This window comes from Sinohyriopsis cumingii, chromosome 3 (genome assembly GCF_028554795.1).
Source record: "Sinohyriopsis cumingii isolate HCF-2022 chromosome 3, ASM2855479v2, whole genome shotgun sequence".
Lineage (NCBI taxonomy): Eukaryota > Metazoa > Mollusca > Bivalvia > Unionida > Unionidae > Sinohyriopsis > Sinohyriopsis cumingii.
The window spans coordinates 64,916,639-64,940,718 of record NC_142963.1 but is presented as its reverse complement, the minus strand read 5'-3'; the positions used below and the strand labels follow the sequence as shown (position 1 = coordinate 64,940,718).

Genomic DNA, 24,080 nt, shown 5'->3' with positions numbered 1-24,080 from the left:
TCTTTAAATTGTGCAGCAGTAGACCAAAAGTGAAATAATTAATTGCATTATAAAATAATTTCCAATAGATGAGTGGTAGATATTTTATACTTTGTAGAAGACATAAATTCATGAACTTGCTACAGAACAAGCCTGATTCACTTGCTTACACCAGTCTAGATTCTGATCAACATGAACTACCCCAAAATTGTATAGGTCAGCATTGTCAATTTATCTTGAATATACTGCTCGAGACTTGGATTTCTGTTGACTGATAATCTTTTCCTTGTTTCTGACAACATTGCATTGGCTTTTAGGGAATGGATAAATGTGTTATTCAGTGAGCTCCAATGCTCAAATTGATATAAATCATTGCACAGTTGTTTGTTCAAAGTTTTAACATTAGAAGCAGACTAATATGGAGTAGAGAAGAAGTTAGTTTGACATTTTGACCATTTGCACACCACACTGTCACATGGTCATGCGCAGAAGGTAGATGTACCTATATGTCATTCTTTTTCACAGATGCCATATTGTATCAGCGTCTGAAGCCATTGTGACCAAGAAATTATGCCTGTGGACAACTAATATACCGCAGTTAGCGGTCTCTCTCTACATTGTTTAATTATTCTCAGTGTTACTACTGTCCGTTCATTTCTAAAACTGTATTGTAGCTTTTTGTTTTCCCCCCTTAGAACTTAGTTCTTTGCAGGAATTCAGAAGCTACCTCATGTTCTACCCATGGTGGTAGGTATTTTTGCTTAAATATTAACTGAATGGTACTGGTAATTTCCTATGTTCTAGGAACAATAACAGGCCCTGCTCAAATGTTGAGGACATTGTTTCCTCCATTTTTATTTTCAACTTGATAAAATAGTTATAACAACACTCATTGACATTCATGTATTTGCATGTTACCTCAATACACAAATCATGAGAACTGGTATATTTTGTTTCTTTCAAAAAATAAGGAAATGCTGCATTGTTAATTTCAGTCCTTTGTTTATTCATGTATAAGTCAAGATTCACAACAACAGAGGACCACACCACTTTTAAAAGAATACAGTTTTAGAGACAAAACAGTCTGCGAGCCAGTGTGGCCACAAAAGACCTCGTGGGATGCACACAGAGACGTCATCAAGTGCTCCAGGTGCACTTGGAAAAAACGTTGCACCATTTGTGATATGTGGTCTTCCAGCACCTGGAATCAAGTAGATTCAAGAAGCCGTTCAACTTCCCCCTCTAGGGAGATGATGGAAATTTCTCACAGCCCTAGCAGCATTCACACTTCAGGTAGCGGGTTGCTTCTTCCTGTTGAGGAGGTAGAGCTGGTTGTGCCCTTCCATTAGGGAGGCAGAGTATTGTGATGGTGGGTCTTGCCCTCCCATCAGGGAGGTAGAGCACTGCGATAGAAAGTAGGTTAGGTACAACAGCGGGTTGCACCCTCCCTTGAAGGAGGTTGAGTACCATAACCATTGGTTGCACCCTCTCTTTAGGGAGTTTGATCACCATGATAGTGGGTTGCTCCTTCCCATCAGGGAATTTGAGCACTGCAATACATGTTGTGCCTCTGGCTATGTGCTGGCCCCTTCTGTTAGGGAGACAACACATCACACCCATGTTTAAGATGAGGTCTTCTCCATCTATCACTCATCAACCTCATGGTATGGAGATAGTTCTAGGACCAAGCTTGTCCCTCCACCATCCCACCCTGTGCAGGATTTACAATCTATACACAGAATAAACGCTAGGGATGGTGACCATTTTGGTGTCCCCCTTACCCAATTATACCTATGAACCCTTATGGGATGTGGGGCCTTCTGGCTCTGGGACCTTGGTCCATTATACCCCCATGGACTACTGGACCTTGCCATACCAATCAGAGTGATGCTGCAGCTTGTGTGGCACCATCACCTCACCAAGTGGTTTCTTTTTGGAAGGCTACAGGTGTTACATCATCGAGGGTAGATAGATGTTCTCATCTCCCCTCCGCACCTCCTGATCAACCAGGTACTGCGCCACATAGTACTCCTATGCCCCATCTATCAAAGGACATAGTGATGCCCAGCCACACTCCAAGTCAGAGTGTCCTTGACTATGTTGATGCTCTCTCCATCTTCATTGACTCTGAGTTTGAGACAGAAGCAGTGGCAATGACACCTTCTCTCAGGCCCACTTCCTCATCTCAGGTGGATGAGGAAGAAGAGGAGGTCTGGTCCTTCGATAAGGCGGTAAACAAGGTTTACCATTTGTTACACCCTGACTTTTGCCCCCAAACCATCCATCACACAGTCCAGAAAAGATCCTTTTCAGTTTGGAAAATATCTCCACCAGATCTCTTACTTCTCCCACATTCCTCTACGACTAAGGAAATATCAGGGAGGTTTTCTCAAGGCCAAAATATTGATTGATAATGTAGAGGGTGGTCTGTTCCTCCCTCTACGCTGAGATCTCTTATATCTTCTTCAAGCTATCAGGTACATTCCCCAAAGTGACCTATTAAACCTCCACATTTGTATTTCTTCAGGATCCTGGGCATGCCTTCCCATCAAAACAATTGATGACATGGAGCAGAAAACATGGTTACTTGTAACTATAGCCTCACATGCAGACCTTTTCTCAGCTATTTTGTTTAGTATGCTGAGAGAGGCCTCCCTGAATCCACCTGCATTACATTGTGTGTTGAAGGCTGTGGCTTAAACATTCCAGTATGAACTATCTGTTGCCATGACATTATCAGCAGAATTTCTGCACATCCACTGTGCTGCTGCATTGGACTCATCGAGGTCTTAACCACAGTAAAGACCTTCTAAGAGCTGCACCTTTAGAAGCTGAGACCCTTTTTGGGGGCCTCATTCCTACCATGGCTTCTCAAGACTTACTCGATCACCAATATCGTTCTTGTACCTCTGCTCCTGGTCCATTGCAGTTGACCAGGAAACGAGGTCAGGCAAATAGTCCACAGGGACCATCTGCCAAATTTTTCAAGCAGGCCCAACCCCAGTCCAATCCACAAAATCTTGCTAGACCACCTCCTCCATCATCAGATCCACAGTGCCCAGGTTGCCACAGATCCAAGAGGATGTTTTCTAACCCACTTTCCTTTCCTACTAGGGTATAAAGGGGGGGGGGGGGTGAGCAGCCCATAGCAAATTATCCCCTCTCTTGCCATGCATACCCTTCCAAGAGGGAGTTTTCTATCCCACCTTCCTTTCTTACTATGGTAGGAAAGGGGGGAGCAGCCCTAGCAAATTACCCCCTCTCCTGCCATGCATCCCCTTCCCAAAACATTCCAGTAGGTGCTCGCCTAGGCCTTTTCTCAGAGGCTTGGTCAAGCATCACGGACAATGGGTGGGTCCTCTCCATTGTAAATGAGAGTTATCGACTCTAGTTCAAAAACAACCAACACTATCAAGGACCCCCATTTTCTTTCTCCACTCCAATCTGGTGGAATGAAGGGAAGAGGTACACACACTTTTGCAGAAAGGGACAGTCAAGAGGGTTTTAAAAGATCAGTCTCCCACGTTCTTCTCCTGAATCTTCCTGGTCACCAAGAAAAGCAGGAAATTTCAAATCATTGTCGATCTCGCTCTGTTCAACTAGTTTCATTCAGAAGAAACCTTCAAGATGGAGATAACCTCCTTAATCTGGAACACTCTTTGTCCGTCTGATTGGGCAGTCTCCGTTGACCTTCAGGATGCCTATTTACACTTTCACATTGCTCCTCCACAATACAAAAATCTTCATTTTAGGTTAGATCAGAAAGTTTTTCAATTTCGTATTCTGCCTTGCAGAATCTCTTCTGCATCCAGTGCCTTCACCTGAGTTACGGGAGTAGTAGCAGCCTACCTTCGAATACAGGGAACTTCATTTCTCCAGTATTTCACTGGCTGATTCACCATGTTCTTGTTCAGTCCTTTCATCAGGATCTTGTTCTGTCTTGGTCCATCATAACTCAGTTGGATCTCCTACCCAACCTCGAGAAGTCGGAACTCATACCATCACAGGATTTTTGTGTATGTGGGGATGAACTTCCTCACAAAGCAAAACTTGATCCAGGTTACCGTGGATCAGGTAGATCAAATCCTGGCTCTCCTAGAGACACTACAAGTAAAAACCTTTTTATTTGCTTGCCTTTTATCTGTCCCTACTTGGAACCTTGAATGCCTTTTATCTGTCCCTACTTGAAATCTTGAACCCCTCTGGTTCCTTTGGGATGTCTTCACATGCGTCCCCTACATGTCCTCCTTCTGGCAAGGTGGAAACCACACAGAGCTTCTCTATCAACCCTGATCCCTCTAAAACCAGTTTTTCACCACCATTTGCTTTGGTGGATGAAATGAGACAGATTCCTGATGGGGGGTGACCATGCATGCACCCAATCCCCATTCCTATCTGTTTGCAGATGCGTCAGGTTCAGGTTGGCTTCCTGTCGCATCTAATGAAATCCACAGACCCAGTGAATAGAAATATCTACTCAATATGCCAAGGTGTAGATAGGGTTATCGGAAACTTGGCTAGCGAAGATGCCTTTAAGACTGCTACCACAAGTTCTGCAAAGAGTCCAAACTTCCACTACTCAGATCATTCTCATTGCCCCATTGTGTTCCCAACAAACATCATTCAAGCTAGGAGAGATTCTACATCCAAAGTTTATGATGCCAGGTGGAGAATCTTCTATGATTGGTACAGTAAGAAACACGTTTATTTTATCCACCCTTCTGTTACTTCCATTGCTGATTTCCTTTTGTTCCTCTTTGAGACCAAAACGATGTCCAGTATCCACTGTCAAATGCTATTAAGCTGCCATCTCCAACACAATTAAGTTCTCACAGGGCACAGACATCGTTTCAGATCCACATCTTGCCATTCTTATAAAGTTTTTTGAACTTCAGAGACTGGTCTCACTCTCTTGTACCTAGATGGAATGTTTCCTGTGTTTTTTGGTCATTAACCAAAACACCTTATGAACCATTGAGTGAAGCTTCCTTTTTGGATCTCACACTCAAAAGAAAACTGTTCCTTTTCACCCTTTCCTCGGCGATACAAAGAAGTAAAATTCATGCCATGTTTAATGGGAACTATGACTGTTTCCCTTCTCTGCCAACCTGGTTTTCTTGCAAAAAAATCAGTTACCTTCAGTAGCCCCCTATACATAGAGATTCCAAGTCTCAGTAAAATATGTGCAGGGGATGAACAGGATAGATTTTTATGCCCCATATGTGCACTTTGCTTCTATCTTAATGTCTCCAGAGCAAAAAGAAAGGTTAGGAAATATATCTTTCTCCCTATTAAAGGCTCCATAGACATTTCAGCTGCTGCTATCTCCTGGTTGATTGTCAAGACAAATGAACATAAGATTCTCACACCAACTGAGACCTCACTTTTATGAAAATTAAAGCCCATGAGGTTCAAGCCGTTGCTACCTCATGGGCCTACTTTAACCCATTTTATCCTGTTTATCAATTTTAACTGCAGTGCCTGATTCCTGAGAAGCAGTTCTAAATACATTGTGGTAAAACGGAGCATCATACAGCAGCAGCTGCTGAAATTGTGACTACCTTCACCATGTTTACTAAAAATGTTATAACAATGTTATTCTTTTATAAAGTATATAAAACTATACATCTCTGAAAAGGTAATAAAATTTGCAACACAGTGATATCTGTTTTGTTATCATTTACCAATGTACATGCTCACAACTGTTGTTTTAAATATGACTTGAAAGAAAAAAACAATTTAAAAAACTTACCATGATGTTCAGTGAATCTTTTTTCCATGAAAATGAAAGAAATGCTCCTAATATTATGCAAATAATGTAAAGACAGTTCATTTTCTAGTATTTTGGTCCAAATGTGAAGTTTCTAGCACTGTTAGTTTAAAAGTGATAATAATTTTACTAAAATTGAACAACATGACACAAGGAACAATTTGTTTACTTCACATTCTGGAACATGTACTTCAGCATGCTGTTTCTCATGAAAACTTGTCACAAATTAATCCTAGAAATCTCTCAGCGTAACGATTTGTTTCATCAACAGGTTTTTTCCAGATTAAATCATCCCAAAGTAACTCAAAATAATGTTTTGCATCGGCTTCTCCTGGGTGTTGCTCATTCTATCAATTTAAATCTTGGCTGCAACCGAAGTGAAAAATCATCCCGGACCCATTTTTCTTGAAAGCCTTCAAAGTCAGCTTCGTTCTTCGAATTGCTGTTGAAAAGTGCGTGAACCCATGCATCATCTCTTTCATCAACTTTATTCAATTCTAACCCATCATTTAAGTCAATATTATCATCGGAATCATCCAACTTCAACTTCATTGTTGCTACCCTCACTATCAACATCCATGTTTACATCAGAGTTGTTGTCCATCATTTTATCAATTGATTTTCAAGTCAACAATTTCTTTTCCAACCGCGTTTTTTTTTTAAAAATTTCACTGCGCATGTGTGCTTTAACCATTTCCTGTGTCCGTGAAGAAGTACACATATATTTGTGATGTATAACATGTGTTTCTAGAGACGCTACACACATACGTAGTAGAGTACGACCGTAGTCATATTCAGGATAAAATGGGATACTATGACTGAAGGCATATTCAGGATAGAATGAGGTATTACGACCGCAGTCATATTCAGGATAAAATGGGTTAATCATTCTTCTCTGAGGATATTATAAAAGCAGCTTTTTGGTACTCCTATAATACCTTTTCCTCCTTCTACCTCTGGTCATTAGCACAACAGAGCACAGGCATTTTTTCTCTGGGTCCCATTGTTATGGCACAGCATGTTTCTCAGAGAGACACGAATATTCTGTAGAAGTGGACCTCTCCGTCTACCTTGAGTACATTTAATTTCCCAGTTTTTGATCAGTTTGACATCAGCCTACCCACCTTACTGACAAATTCAGCTAAGCAATAGTGACAGGATAAGTAATTGCTGCTTTTAAAATGTAGTTGGGGGATAGAACTAATTTAAATTATGCAATACTTACCTGTCGCCATTGCCAAATACCCTCCTCCCACCTTGCTCTGATATCTTGCATAATTGTCATCTGTGTGTACATATAGGCACATCAACCTTCTGGGCATGGCCTGTGGCAGAGTGGTACGCAAAAGGTTGAAGGGTCACATGACTTTTTCTCCACTCTTGGAGGATGTATTCACATCATATGATGGTATATTTTCAGCATGAAAATAGATAGCTAAGCAAGAACAACAGGTAACTATTGTATATTTAAAATCAATTTTACCCCCCCCCAAAAAAAATAATCTATATAAAGGCTTTTTTTGTTTATACAAATGAAACTGGCTTTTCATGTTACTGTAGATGATGTGAATCTGTTGTCAACTATCACTGCTATTATATGAAAACAAAAAAAAGAATAGAAAATAAAACCTTCTAACAAAATTTGATCAGATACGACAGAAACCTCCTGAAATGGCTGATCTTCAAACATGCTAGCTCTTCCAGAAAAACCAAGAAAACCCTTTAAACTCCCTTTCTAAAAAGTAATAAAACTTTTTGTCAGATACAACAGAGAGAATCTGTCTTGGGCAACAACCCCTTCTGCAAATGTAAAATGGTTTCAAAGAAGGGGAGGTCATTTCTCTATATAACACATTAGTTCATAGACTGAGTTTCTGGTATTTCATAGTAATTGTTCTTGATGGAGAGGTTTTACTATATACAGGGTTCCCACCCTCTTGGGAGAAATTATTAATTTTGTGAAAAGTCTTTGAATTTTGCTAATATTCACAAAAGTCGGGAAAAAGCTGGGAATTTTCCTCCACAACTTGACATCCAAAACAATTACGTAATCGAGTAATAATTGAAATGATCATGAGTTAAATTTATCAAGTTCTAACCAGAATATTAGGAGGTTAAAGATGGATCATTTGGGTGCTTGCCATAAATATGTTTGTTGAGACAATCCAAATGCTCAGTGGATTAGATTCATTGGGTAGACTTTTTGTGTCACAGACAGTTCAATATCCTTATCTTTTTTTTATATATGGAAAGTATGAAAACCAGTCTAGCATCACAAGAGGCCAACATGGTGGCGTTAAAAAATAGCCACTTAGCGAATGGGCTAGCAAACTTAAAAGTTGTTAAATCAAATTATACCTGCATTAAATTGTTATGAAACTTATTTATTTTCGCAGAAATTGCAAGTATTAAAATCATTATGTCTTTAATCTGCTGAAAGACGATAAAACTTTTGCATTGATAAAATCTGAGCTGTTATTTGCGATATGCGAGCACACATCCATCATTTTCAAATATTGTAAGAAGAAAAATATTAACTGAAAATCATATACTCGTTGTAATAAAAATACAAAAACGAAAGAGCACAAAATTCTCTATATTTATTCCAAGACCAACTTCAGAAGTTTTGTTGTATCACGTGACTACCACATTGACACATGCTCTCTCATGCAGGGAGCATACAAAGCAGGGAACCAGACTACTCTACTTGATGAATCAGACTGGCCAAGTTTCTTGTTCTCGAAATAAATGTGTTGAGAAAGAAATAGGTTCTCCAGATGTCTTCTGAGCAGTTTTCCTTATTTTCAATCAGATTTACTGCAGAATTTGATTTTTACAAAGTGTCCATTCATTTTGATCATACGCAGATTTGAGCCATTATATTAGAGGGTTGTGGCTGATGACTGACTTAGTTTAATGGTTTGTGAACACTAACATGAATGCTGTTGGTTGTTTGATTTCAGCTGCCATTGCAGTGAATGTTTATCTTGACAAGGTCTCGTATCATTTCACAGAAAATATTAGTCATATTTTAAGAGCGATGGACTAGAAGATAACATTTATTTACATTTGTATGTGGGGGGTTTAACAGCACTTCAACACAGTCCTGGCTGTATAGTGCTGAATAAAAATATAGTCTTTGAAACAAAAGGGAAAGTGGGGAAAAACCTTAAGATAAATCCTTTAGTGTGAAGTTGGATCTCAGATTTTGATAAGTAAGATTTTAAACATGTTTTAGTGATTGCTCCTGATTGGCATATACACTTGCATGATGCACCCACTCTGTAATTCAGACCTTTGATACAGGGTTTCATGCTACTTATAGATCTGACAAAAGTTGGGAGAAATTAGATTTTTTTCTCACCTTGAGAAGTTCTTGAATTTTGCAAATATTGTTGAAAAAGTTGGGAAAACTCAGGAATTTCCCTTCACCACTTGATGACAGAAACATATAATAGAGTTGTCACGGAACTAATAGTGAGTTAAACTTATCAAGTTCTGGCCAGAATATTTGGATGTTGCAGTATGAATAATTTGGGTATTTACTATACACATATTTGTTTTGTCAATCCAAATACTCGTACGTTTAGAATCACCTAGTAGACTGGTAAGTCCACAAAACAACATGTTAGTATCATTTCTTACCTGGAAGCTATGAAGACTAGTCTAGCGTCACAACAAGCCAACCTGACCATCAGTTAATTGTTTAAAATCCTTCTATATTTATTCATACACGATCTCTTTCCCAAAATGAAATATTATTTTACGTAGTATTTTTCGTACTTTTGGATAAAAATTTTTCCATACAAAAAATGATGTGACATACAAAACAAGCAATTTGGATGACAAAATCCATATATAAGTCAATTTGGAGTAAAAGACAGCTAAGATTTTCTGGTAAAAATGTATCAGCTGATAGGCTGGCAAGTATGGTAGTCTAGCAGTAACATTGGAAAACAGGCTGCCATTCATTATAGAGCAGTAAGTCGGATTTTATGTAGTCTAAAATATCAAATCTCTTAGCTCAGATTGGTGCTAAATTATTATGCTGTGTGACATGCAGCTTGAAATATAAGTGTCTTAAATAAGTCACAGGAGAAATGGGAGAAGTGTTCCTTTTGTTTTATATATTAGGTAAAATGTAAGAAATGATACAAGCCCCCTTGAGTATGAATACTGTTTTGAGGACTGGTTTACCAGATCAAAAGCAGACATAAGTAAATTTACAGAAAATTCACTCTTTTTTTATACAGTAGTATATAATTTTGAAGGTCCTTTTGTCAAAATATAAAAAATTGACCCATTTGTAATTAAGTCTTTTCAAGTGATGACTTTTTTAACCAAATCATCTTAAGGAAATTCAGCTGTGTGAAATATGTTGTTAGTTTTTGGTTTTATTGGTGCAGGTTAATTCAAGGTTAAAACTTTTTTATTTATAAAACAAGCTTCTCCTACTTTGTATTTGTTTTGTTTTTTTGTTTTTATTTCTTTCATTTTTTTTTGTTGGTACTGTGATAGGAAATGTTTATTTTGTATATCATTTACATGGATTTAAAGTGGTACATGTACCAAAGCCTTATATATTGTTTTGAATTTGCTGACACTAATGACATTTGTTTTCTTTAATTAAATGCTATGTCATTTAACAGATATTCTACCTGACACATTGATATCTTGATTTACAACTGAATATTCTGATTTCTTTTGAATTAAAAGCATGAAAGGAAGACAGTTTTCTGAGCCAAAATGTTCTTAATTAATTTCAGTAATGGTCATATGTAAATCTTTATATAAAAAAAACAAACTTCATCTTGTGAAAGACCTGGAAATTTTCCTTTGAAAAGGTGTGAACCATGTTTGATAGCAGTGGCAATAGCCATATTAGTGGAAATTTGTGTTTAACAGATATCTTTTCTATACTCAACAGAATGCCCTAATGGACTGTATGGCTTGCGCTGTGCTAACCAATGTGGACACTGTAAGAATGGAGTCATTTGTAACAAAACAGATGGGGTCTGCCCAAACCATGTCTGTGCCCCTGGATACATGACATCATATTGTGACAGAGGTAAATGATTTATTTTATTGTGTATAAAGAAGAAATTTTCTTCTACTGAAAACTAGCTTGAATAAATTGTTTCCTGCTCAGAATTAGTAGATTCATAGAGTAAAATTGCCAGTTGAATTAATATGCCTTACGTTTCATTTTTCTCTTAAAAGTATTTTTCTCTCATCCTCATTTTGTAACTTGTTCAATTGACAAGTTAAGTTAAAGTCAGATCTACATAATGAAAGATTTTCATACTTTGCCAGACTTTACACCTTTAAGTAGTAGATACTTCAAATGTTACCAAAAATCATTCGCTTTCCAGAATAGTTTTCACTCTAAGATGGTACAAAAATGACAAAAGGTTGCTTCTGAATTCATCGAGTGTTTAGAAAATTGCAGAAAGTGATCTCAGTCTTATCCATTCATTTCCTTTTATTTTATTTTTCAATAATCTTCCCAAAGAAAATTTGTGAAAACAGAAACTCGTTCATTGTAAAAGTAACACCTGGTTTCATTTATGCAAGAAGAGCCCTTTTCATCCAGGCCACCTTGATAAAGTTTTCTTGACTCCAGATCACATTAAAAGTATTGTGACCAATAAAAGAATGACTTTGTCATTGTTGAATAAGATTTCCAAGTACTGATTTGAAAACAGCTATGGCTTAGTGATTAATATGCTGGATTCGTTTCACTGTAACAAATCTGTGTGTAAATACACATTTTGTGTAAAAGTTTGCTTTTGTAGTTGTTGTTCACGTGTCTCATTCAGCAAAAGAAATAATTTGTAGATCTCAAAATAATTGGCTAGTCACTTTTATATTAACAAAAGACAGAGCACATTATATTATAATGTCCATCTATGTGTCTGTTACCACTTTTGTTTCCAAATAATAACTCCAGTTGTCCACCATGTAAAGTTTGCAAACTTTATAGATGGCTTGCACTTGGGATAAGGAAGAAATATATAAATTTTTTGTTCAAAAGTTCAAAGGCCAAGGTCATTGTGGCTGAAAGAAGAAAAATGGTTTCTGCACAACAATTGAGTTCACCAACTTTAATAGGTACCAAAGTTTGTGGATGGCTTACACTGGGTATTAGGAAGAACCCTGTTGGTTTGGAGGAACCAAAGGTCAAGGTAATTGTCTGAAAGAACTCACCTTTTTGGCCTGGTGTCAGGATACTGTGACTGGATGGGACATCATCCTACATGTCTTTAGCATGATGTCCCAGTGTTAGACATCACTATAAACTGACACACTGCAGACATCATTAAGATATGACTGAAATTTTTTAAAGCTATGTTAAAAATCCAAATCACACACAGGAAAAAAATTTTGTAATGCATTGTAAAGAAAATTAGCTTATGCATTTCAGTAGTAGCCTTTTTTCATCATATGCCATGAAAACTAGAGTTTGAATGAATATGAAGTAAAGTGTATTTCCACAACAAAAGGGCTAACTTGTGGACAGTTTGCATTTTATGTATGACTTTGGGGGTGGGGTTATACCCACCTCATGAGGTTCTGATTCCTCTTCCCTCTTTGCTTCAGATTGCCCTCCTGAAAGTTATGGTGAAGGCTGTGCTTTTAGCTGTGGATTCTGCAAGGATGAAGTAACCTGTGATCATGTAAGTGGCAACTGTCCAAAAAGCCTCTGTTCACCTGGATATTACCATGACAGCAAATGCAAAACAGGTAAGATTAAGTTTATTAACTTATTACACCTATTCCAGCAATCACTATTGCAATATGCTGATACACTCTGATATTGCATTCTCCACTTCAAGCTGTTATTGCATTCTCCCACTGGAACTGTCCTCCCACAGTGTCGTCTGATTTTATAGAGTGGCATTAACATTCGCTTGGGTACTAAACCACATCAGAAAATACTGTAGGAGAACTGTTCCCTTGAGAGAAGGCAATAATGAATTAATAATAATGCGCCTTGGCTAAATAACATGGATGCCACAGATGGTCATATCAACATGGGGTCAGCATTAAAAGATATTTTATGAGGAAATTTAAAATGGCATTAGTCTGCCATCAGACATAGTGGACATCTTAAAAAGCTTTTTATTGCTTCTTGAGAATTGTATTCTTTGAAACTTTGCTGAGTTATTACAAGGATAGTAGGGATGTGCATGATGTCGGATGCTAAATGATCTACTTGAAATGTAAAATACTGTTCTGAACATTTTTATTTGTAGTTGACTAGCCATGGTAGGGTACTTAGTTTTTCCTGCTTTAAATTTTTCTTACAGCATTAGCAGATCTAATAGAGATATATGCACTGCAATGTGAATTTCATAATTGAATAGTTTGTAAAGTTGTCCTGGTTGAATTTTGTATTTTAGACATGTGACTTGTACACTTAGGGGCATCAGATTCATTAGCACTGTCCATATATATCTTTTCAATATTCTTATCACTTGATCATCCAATTTGAAATACTAATCATTTGTATAATTGTAATATAATTTTATCCATTTACATCATTTGTTGTGGATCTGTGGTGGTCATCTCTCTGCAGTAAAATTTTGTATTGTTCAATCAACCAAAAAATTGTGTATGTTTGTGTGTAGATCTGTTTTCGTTTTTTTTTTAAAAATGTCAAATTCTTCCTCTTTTCAATTTATCCCACTAGTTAAAGAGAGTAGGGTGACGCTGAACCAGTGTATCCCCCAGGGGTGTAGAACTGGGGGTCAAATATAAAATGTTGGGGTCAAAAATATACTGACAAATTTTCATCCGACTCGTACTTTTTCAGCTTGAAATAGGATATTGCAACTTGCACAACATACTCTCTCTCTCTTTCTCTCTAAACATACAAATAAACCAACATGCACAATTAACAAACAAATGCATTGTCCATTCAAAGAATAATTTTATTAGTTCATTTTTCTTTTAAAATCGTACTTTTAACTATATCCTTATAATCTTTTTGAAGCAGTATTATAGACCAGCATATCACATACAAGCCAATACAAAAAGCCTAATAAATCTTTTTAACCGAATGGCAGTCAATTTACTGCATGTCATAAAATGTGTACTTTCATCGGTTTCATTGTACTTCGTCCTGTAACAAATTTATGCAAAAATCAAGGAGGCTAATGATTCATCTTGTTTCTAATAAGTTACACTTGAACTTTAGGGTCTTTCTTTTATTGCAGCAAAGCTAAAAACCAACAAAATCTGCAGTGACCCCCTGACTGTGTAATCCAAATAAACACATTTGTCTCGGCAAGTTTACTGATTTCTTTGTTGTGAAAGAATGTCTTGGGTTATAATGTGTTCTCTAGATATCTTGTGGCGAACGAGGGCAGTTTTGTTAAAATTCTTAAACCCTGTCATGAAAGGATTATTCCCTTTTGTAGTCTTCGCAATCATGCTATCAGAAGTCACACTGGTAATCCTAGTGGATGTGCCGTATTCCAGTCAATGGAATTATTTTCTCCATTTTTCATTAAAGTTAGATCCACAGTTACTCTTTTGTGTTCTGCTTCTTTCACTTTCTTTGCTAATGATTTTTAGTGCACGACGTTTTAATATGGAGATCACTTTCTAGTGCAACAAGCATTGAGGTTAAACATCAAGATGACATTGTGCTGAGCTCAATGGAAATCGCGTGAGAGCTCACGAGATTAGGGGAAGCTACTCCATCATAACATTGCCTATGCTAGTCTGGTTCCTTATTTCGTATGTTCCCTGCGTTCCACTCCGCTATATAAATAGAGGAGCCCAACACAGGGAGTAAACAAAGCAGCGAACCAGTAAATGCCTTTGCTCGAAGTATACATGATGCCACCCTTTGTCCAACGCATTGGATATTAAATAAATCCTGATCGAGTTATGCAAATCCCTTGTGTTAATAAAACGCACAGCAACAAAATGTGTGCGTCAATTTTCTCCAGCGTGCATCCCTGACACACAAATGTGCGTAAAGGGAAACACTGCTCTGAACTCATTTCTCATCACACTAGTTTTTGAAGATATAAGGATCTAATCACAAATAATAAAAATTTGACAAAGTGGAAATTCAGGTATCAAAGATTTGCAATGAAATTGTAGATTTAAAATCATACAAAATGATGAAAATTGAGCAAGATAATAGAAAAGGTTCAGAATCTGAAATTGGAGACCTGTAACAACTTGGAAATTTCCCATTTAGTGGAAAGACACTTGACTAGCTCAGGAATACAGTACCTGCAACTATTGCATTGCTACCCATTTCTGAGATGTAAAGTCCCCAGTCCAAGCTAAATATTCCTTGTAGCAATTAGAAATTGGAGGGCCAGAAAGGAATAGAACATGACCTATGTTTGGTTTCTTTCTCATATGTAATATATGGAATATCTTCCTTTTTCCCCTTGAACTCATGCCCATACATGTGTGTTGTTGGACGTTTAATGAAATTATACTTCATTGCTTTAGGCTTCTTTTTGGCAGAACATATCCTTGTTGGTTTTGTTTTGTCCTTTTCATTATATTTAAATACTTTTGGGTCTTGATTATTGAAGTGGCACCTCCATAAAGTTTTACCATTTCTTAGGAAAGATATATGGGTAAAGATCAATTACCCATAATTAGTTCCAGTTTTGTTTTGATGGGATTTTTTGTCTTTCACATTAAAATTAGGTCACATGTTGTAGGTAAATGCGGGCATAGGACCCACTTGGGACATCACCCAACTTGTTTATCATGTCCTATTTGTTGCCAGTGGGAAGACAAAGTGTGGAACTTGGAAGAAAGAAGGGTCCTACTCCTGTTCATCTCAGGAACAACCCCTTATATTCCCAAAATGGGTCTAGATCACATCCCATCTTAGGAAAGTCAGTATCTCTTATGACAGATGGATCAGGAGCATGTGTTTATGTAACTAATCAAGGTGATGAAAAGAAATCTGTCAGTCTGAAAACAATAGAGCCATGTCTGAAAATCAGTCCTGTGATCACAGCTGTCCTCTGTTTGGCCTCCTCCAAAGGGGTTTTGCAAGTAGTCAACATAAGTATCAACCATATCCACTGAAGTTATCCAAAAAAGATTAGAATTTGTCCTTATTAGAGTTCAAAATTGGGCACAACATAATAGGATGGTAATTAATGAAGCTAAAACAAAATGTATGATTTTAGGGATGTCACAAGCTACACAAGTTAGGGAACCCAGAACTATCTCTACAATAAATAATCATCAGTTGGAAAATGTTAAACATGAAAAGCTTGTAGGTGTGCCTGTTTGTCAAACACTGTCATCCAAAATTGCTCTACTCAGCAGGATCAAGAAATATTTACCTATATAAATTCGCAATCTATACTCGCATTGATATTTTTTTCCGGCAATTGATTACTATTCAACTGTATGAAGAAACTGTATAAAATCTCAGCTTGACAGGATTTGTAAACAAGCAGCACACATTTTTTATGCAGTTATTGATCATCCATCAAAAGCATTGTTTATAGAACTAAAATGGTTCACAATATATGAAAGGATAGATTTTCACAAGGCTGTTCTTGTGTATAAATGTTGACATGGAATTACACCAGAGTATCTTCAGGATTTATTCAGGCCTTTTTCAAGACAGTACCAGTTGAGGTCAATGTTACATGGAAACCTTCAAACACCAAAACCAAGAACAGAGCAATTTAAAAAAGCTTCCAATACTCTGGTACAATTCTGTGGAACAAGCTTCCACTATATGTAACATCTCCTGAAATATTAGTGTTTTAAGGAGAGATCATGATAATGTATGTGTTTCAAATAGATGACAGAATTTAGCATTTTAATGCTAAACAAATTAAAATGAACAGTAATTACTGTTATCTTTCATATAATGCACATTATTGTACTCTTCTTAAGAGGTTCTCGAGGAAGAATAGTCCTTGACTAAATGAGTCATCCTCTGTAAATAAAGTATTATTATTATTATTATTATTATTATTATTATTATACACGTGACAGAATAGATTAGGAGAGATCCACAATTTTGTCATGAGTTTTGAGCTCTTAAAGAGGGAGGATTTGTATTTGCCAGTTTTGTAAAATGCAGAGGGTAAAAAATTACTGCTATTCTACAATTCTACATTTTTTAATGGATTTAGATAATCACATTATCTCATCAAATCAGTCTTTTTACAGTAAGTTCTTGCCATTCATACATTCCTTATATGTATCACAAACATTTTTAGCATTTCTTGGGAGATCCCCATACAAAATTTTCCATATGGACTGGATATGGAATCCATAAGTACTTTTACAGAAATACAATAATACCTCGTGCATTCACGTTTCTGGAATTTTCACTGGTACCCTCTATGTACATGTTTTCTTTATTTTATTGAATTATACCTTCGTTATATGACTTATGTGACATATGAAGTTTACCTTCCTGACAATGACAAAGAAAACGTCAGTCATTAAGTTTACAGTCCCATACGTTACTTGGTTTTACCTTACTGTGAGTGCAAAAGAAAACGGCAGCCAATGAATTAGTATAGGGGTAATATTAGTATACCGTACTGTAAATGCGCTAGTGTGGCAAATACCCATTAGGCGATACTGTACTCTATTTTTACGTCAACCATTTATTTCTCTTTTTAAGGGTAATGTATTAAGCTAACTTTTAAATGAAATTAAATTGCTTTGGGAGCATGATTTGGGTCATATTTAGGGTTTAAACCCTAGAAATAAGCATTTATTAGCATTTTTAGTGACTCGTACCAAACATTCGTGATTCCTCCTGATCTGCGACTGGTTCTGGAACCTAACCTCGCGAATGTTCGAGGTATTACTATATCCTTATGGACATTTTTATTCTGTAGACGGTTTCATGGTTGCAATGGAGTTATTGATCATAGCTCTTAAAATTACCTCCCTTAGCTCCAATGCGCATGCTCACAAAAAAAAATTTCCAGTTCCAGATAGTTCACCGTTCTACACTTGGTTAGCGAAATATAAAGTCAACAAAGGAAGGTATCTTAGTTGTAGATCATTATGGTTACGTGATACTCGCCAGTCAACCCGTTTATGCTATGATGGACCCTCATTAATTGCTTTAAATGATCACTCCTTGGCTCTCCACTCTACATTGTGCTCTAGACTAAACAAACTGGGACTACATTCATCATTACTAAATGTAAACAGAAGCGAAAAAAGAAACGTTTCAAAGCTGGCCGGTGTAGAACAGGAAGAAGAATCCCAGTTACCTCCTTTATTTTGGCTCAACAATTAAAAAAAAAGTTCAACTGTTAATTTAGATAACCTAATTCAAATCCCTATTAATTCATCAACCTTTGTGTCAACTATCCAAGAAATACCTCTACGCATTGCATTATTCAATGCCCAGTCAGTAGGACCAACGGAAAAACGCACAGAAATAGTTAATTTTATCAACGACCAAAATGTTGAAATATTTTTCCTGACAGAAACATGGCTAAAAACATCAGGCGATGAACCCAAGTATGCAGATCTAACACCCACTGGTTACTTCATCAAGTCGTTCCCCCGTAATTCTTGCGGAGGTGGAATTGCTGTCATCTCAAAGAACTCCATGATAAAACGTCTTAACTACACCACAACATTCAATTTCGACCACACATCGTTTGAACTAGTCCAAACCACACTCACACTGGAGCAATGGTCAGTCCATTTTTTCTGCCTATACCGCCCTCCTCATAGCAGAAAAAACAAGCTGGCTGATTCTCTCTTTTTGGAGCAGTTTCCAAATCTCCTGAACTATGGAAATTCAATAGGTGGAAACCTGATTATTCTTGGAGATTTCAACTTTCACTTTGTCTGTCCCGGAAACTCAAATACGTCAAAACTCATAGATTCCATTAATGTTTTCAACCTCCGTCAGTTAATCAACCTACCCATAAACATAGTCACATTTTAGACTGGATTCTTCATAAACCTGATGATAACATTCTACGGTCCTCTCTGGTATCCCATGACTTGCATCAGATCACCTCTGTATTATATGCCATCTGGACGTATCAGTCCCTAACCCTCCACCTTTATCTGCTACTAAGAGAAACCTCCGTATGATAAATGGAACCAAACTAATGCACAACATCCAAGCTAACCTAACAACTTGTTTACCTCCTACTGCAGAACAACTTGATAACTGTCAGCGTTCATTGCTTGACAAACATGCCCCAGCTACCAAGTGCAGAGTATCAGTTCAAAAGTGTTCTCCATGGTATAGCAGTGTTAGGAACCAGCTTCGCACTGCTAAAAGAGACCGCCATAAAGCTGAGAGGCTCTGGCTCTCCACCAGATTCACTATTCATAAGCAAATCTATGAAGCTGCTAAGAAGAATGTCACAAATATAGTCCATGCAGCGACATCAGCCCACTACACTACTAAGATCATGTAAAGTTCCAGCTGCAAAGAGCTTTTCGAGATTACTAACAAGCTAATGTCAAGGAACAAATCAACACCACTTCCAACTACCTTCTCTCCAGTTGTCCTTCCGGACATGTTTGCAAATTTTTTCCGTGACAAAGTACAAACCATTAGAGATAAGCTTGACACCACAATTTCAATTGACTCATTGTCACCATACAATTGGGATACAGAATTTGAGCGGCAGCCATTAGCAGCATTTGAACCTGTCTTTATGGATTTTCTACATACATTCCTGATGAAGAGTGCACCAAAGTCATGTGAACTTGATCCAATTCCAACGGAAAGATTACAGTCCTCACCCTCCTTGATTTATCTGCAGCATTTGACACAATAGACCATGATATATTACTTGACCATCTCCAGCATGTATTTGGCATTCATGATACAGCCTTACTGTGGTTCAAGTCCTACTTGGTCAACAGGACACAAATTGGATCTCCAAATGGAATACACTCCAGCCCAGTTGATCTATGTTGTGGTGTTCCACAGAGGTCTGTTGTTGGACCTGTTCTCTTCATTCTGTACACTCAGCCACTCTCAAGTGTTATAGATCATCATCCAGTGTCTCACGAATTGTACGCTGATGACACCCAAATATACAAATCTAGCCACCCAACTGAAGTTGATGCTACCATCCAAGGTGTAGAGAGGTGCATTTCTGATGTGAAATCATGGATGACATGTAACGAGCTGCAGATGAATGATGATAAAACTAAGGCCATTCTAATCACAACATAAAGACTTTCTCATTCACATCCTTTTACCTCAAACAATAAATATCACCAACGCCAACATTAAATTCACACAGTCAGTATGAAACCTAGGTGTTACTCTGGAGAGTACTCTCACATTGCACCAACATGTCATGAACATATGCAAGGCTGCATATCTTGAGCTGAGAAGCATCAGCTCCATTTGCAAATATCTTTCAGTTGATGCCACTAAAACACTTGTGTGTTCATTAGTACTTTCAGGACTGGACTATTGTAACTCAATTCTGTCTGGTTCATCTCAATATCTACTCCAGAAACTTCAAAAAGTTCAAAACACAGCTGCTCGGATCATACTTAGAATACCACGATCAGAGCACAGCTCCCCACTGCTCTGTACCCTACACTGGCTATCCATTCGATCCAGAATCAAACACAAAATTTGTTCTCTGTGCTATGTTTCACTGTCGGACTCTCGTCCAACATACCTGTCCGATCTCACCCATGTGTACACACCAGCAAGATACTTACGCTCCTCTTCTGACAGTCGTATACTCATTATTCCCACTATGAAAACAGAGTCATATGGACAGCGTTCTTTTGCATACCAGGGCCCAGCAATGTGGAATGAATTGCCCACTGAACTTAGACACAAAGACACAGTGATCCCATTCAAGAAGGCTCTCAAAACTCATTTATTTCAACTGCAAGAACAAACTTAAAGACCTAATAATGTTTCCTACCTGAAATATTCTCAGCACGTTTTTTATTTTTTAATGTTTTTCTAATTTCATGGTGTTTGTTTTTGTAATAATATTATATGCTTTTTGTCTTATAGGTGTTATCTAATGTTGTAAAGTGCTTAGAGCTTCTAAAGATTAGGTGCTATACAAAGTCCTCATTATTATTATTATTATTATTATTATTATTATTAAACTAATGAATCAATTATATACAGTCAAACCCGGTTATCTCGATTACGTCGGGGGTGTAAAAAAATCGTCGACATAACCGGGTCCCGAGATATCCGGGTTCATAAAAACCGGTAATTTTAAAAATGTCCTTGAGCATTACTCCTGTCTCTTGCTGGTGTTTACTGGAATCCCCTCCCACTGCATGTTACAATAAAATAAACAAAACGCTTAATTGATAATAAAATGAAATGAACTAACCTGGTGTTGTTATCATTTATTCCTTTTTTATCATCATAAGTAATTTATTAAAGAAAAAATATATCTATGAACTCCTTATATTACATGTAGCGTATGCATCCATTACTGTAGTGTGCATCACTTATGTCAGATAACACATGACGCATTTTTATAATTGATGTGAATATTGAAAAACAAATCATGTTTGGTTGTACTCAGAGGTTTGAATATGTTATCAGATTGAAAAATGGATCAAAGAAAATCACAAACGAGAGAGTGAGAGAGAAACATCCACCGATTGCTTTCAGGCACCCGCCATTCATGCATAACGCGGTGTTAGGTGCAAAATAACCAAGATTGTATTATATCCAGGTTAATATATGACAGTATCTCGCAGATAAAGATCAATAAATGTTTTTGAAAATACATGTACATGTACATGTACATTGACTGTGAGTGCAAATGAGGAAAAGCGATCCTATAAACCAACTCTGCTAGACGCCATCATGTATGCCCGTGCAGCTTGGAACAGTGTATCGCCGAAAACCATTCAAAACTGCTGGTTCCATTGTATTTTTCCGGAAATTTCTGATGAAGAATTTCACCAGCAGTGTTTAATTGCACAAGAAATTAAAGAGCCTCAATCAGAAATAGGTCTTGAAGCGATGGCTGATGAGATTGCGGACTCCATAGGCATTGCTCGGGATGAATTTTCTAATTATGTTCACGTGGATGATGATGCCAATGCCTATGGTGAACTTACTGATGAGGAAATAATCCAATCGGTGACAACGAAGCAGATACAATCATGCAAGCAAGATGATGATGATGATGATGATGATCAGCCTATCACTATCCCAAGCTACAGTGAAATGGCTGAATGCATTAAAAAAATGAAATTGTTTGTGGCAAGTGTCGACGGTGCCGAGCATATGTATGAAAACGTAAGTGCTTTTGAATCGTTCGTTACAGATCAGCACCGGAGTAAACAAAAGCAGACTGATATTACTTCATATTTTCTACAAATCGATCGCTTTTGCTGACTATTTCTTGTACAATTTCTGTGAGATTGACGTTAAAAAGTTGCATTTCGTCGAATTAAGCGGGTCCACATGTTACTTCGGACCGAAACTTATGCCCGACATAACCGGGTTATCGACTTAACAGAGGTCGAGATAAGCGGGTAAAAAATAGCATAACAAAGAAGAATTTTTTCAGGACCGGACCAAAACGCTCGACATAAGCGGGTTGTCGAGATAACCGAGGTCGAGATAAGTGGGTTTGACTGTATGTCAAACATCTTTTGTTCATACTAGGAGAATAGTTATAGACATTAAATCAGATAATAATAATAATAATGAGGACTTTGTATAGCGCCTAATCTTTAGAAGCTTTAAGCGCTTTACTACATTAGACAACACTATAAGATAAAAAACATATAATGATATGATTACAAAAGCAAACACCATGAAATTAGAAAACATAAAAAACATGCAGAAAATATTTAAGGTAGGAAACATTATTAGGTCTTTAAGTTTGTTCTTGCAGTCGAAATAAGTGAGTTTTGAGAGCACTCTTGAATGGGATCGATGTGTCTTTGTGTCTAAGTTCAGTGGGCAATTCATTCCACATTGCTGGGCCCTGGTATGCAAAAGAACGCTGTCCATATGACTTTGTTAATTAGATAATTAGATTCGGTGTCCATACTTACATTATATTTGATAATTAAATAATATTTACTTTCCATACTTAAATGATATCAAATAATTAAATTGAATACACTCTCCATACCTGATAATATAGATTCATTATCCATAATTTCAGATACATTTGTAGGAACGAAAACAATCTCAACAATTTGCATTTTTCTTATGTTGATATATCCTTTCTCAGTTACTTTTGCAAGGCTAATAGTTTGTTTATAAAATGAGTTAAGAAAGTTATAACACAAGTTCAATAAGAAGATTATAACACAAATTGAATACGTCAGCTGATTTGTAATGCTGGATATTTTAAACCAGAAAAGTGTTGTTTTTATATAAAAAAACATGGAACACAGTATTTTAATGTATTCAGAGGAACTTAACAAAGCAGTAATTACATTAGCTATCAAAACGATAATGGAGTGTAATTAATGCAGATGGAATATTTATTCATATTTGGGTGTAAATATCGTACAATATTCAGATTAAATAACATGCCCAATTACATTTTTTTTTTCATTTTCTTTTTGTCTTTTGAAACATCAAATATCAGATGGTACGTGCAATAACTTTCAGCATGATTTTTCTTTGCTTATGCTGACACGTAATAACTCATAAATTTGCTGGGGTCATTAGACAACATTTCTGATTGCCACCAGCAAATTCAGCTAGAACAGCCTTCTTAAAATTAGTTTAATTCTGTTTAACTTTCCTTGCATCAAAAATGTAAGTTTTAAAGATTCAATTTTTTCACAGATTCCGTCACATTACATTGGTTCACCTTTTAAATCAAGATTGATCCACGTGACCAGATATAAAATTGCAAATAGTATGATTTAAAAAAGAGACTGCTTGTAAGAACATACTCTACAAGTAAATGGATACTCACAAATATTCATATTTGTTGTCTTTATCTATCAGTCACAGTAGTCTTTCAAACTTAGCATCATTTGTACTCGTTTTTAACCAGAAGTATGTTTATGTAATATATGTATGCAAACACACATTCATTCGAGGATATACATACCCATGCGCCAGATGAAAGGAGACAGACAGACAGGCAGATAGGTGAGAGCCACAAATGTCCTATACATGCATAGTGTGCCTAACATCGATATTTCTCCAAATTGTATACTCTAAAATTTCCAACCATTCAAGGAAATAAAATTTTAAAAAAACATTCAGGAGACTTGTACGTGCGCCTGTCTGTTAAGTGTAGTTGACATTTGTGCATTTTGAAAAAAAAACTTTAGTTATTTCATGAAAAATATAATGAACATTAATAGAAAGGAACAGTCTAAATCAATAATAAAA

At 36.8% G+C, this 24,080-nt stretch overlaps 1 protein-coding gene across 1 annotated transcript in view; it reads left to right on the top strand.

Annotated features, from left to right (window-relative positions):
- LOC149803001 (uncharacterized) overlaps positions 1–24,080 on the top strand; it is a 326,500-nt gene that overhangs the window by 36,355 nt on the left and 266,065 nt on the right. Inside the window, exons 9-10 of the mRNA XM_089953863.1 lie at positions 10,677–10,817; positions 12,350–12,493. Coding sequence (XP_089809989.1) covers positions 10,677–10,817; positions 12,350–12,493 — 285 coding nt within the window. The remainder of the gene's footprint in view (positions 1–10,676; positions 10,818–12,349; positions 12,494–24,080) is intronic.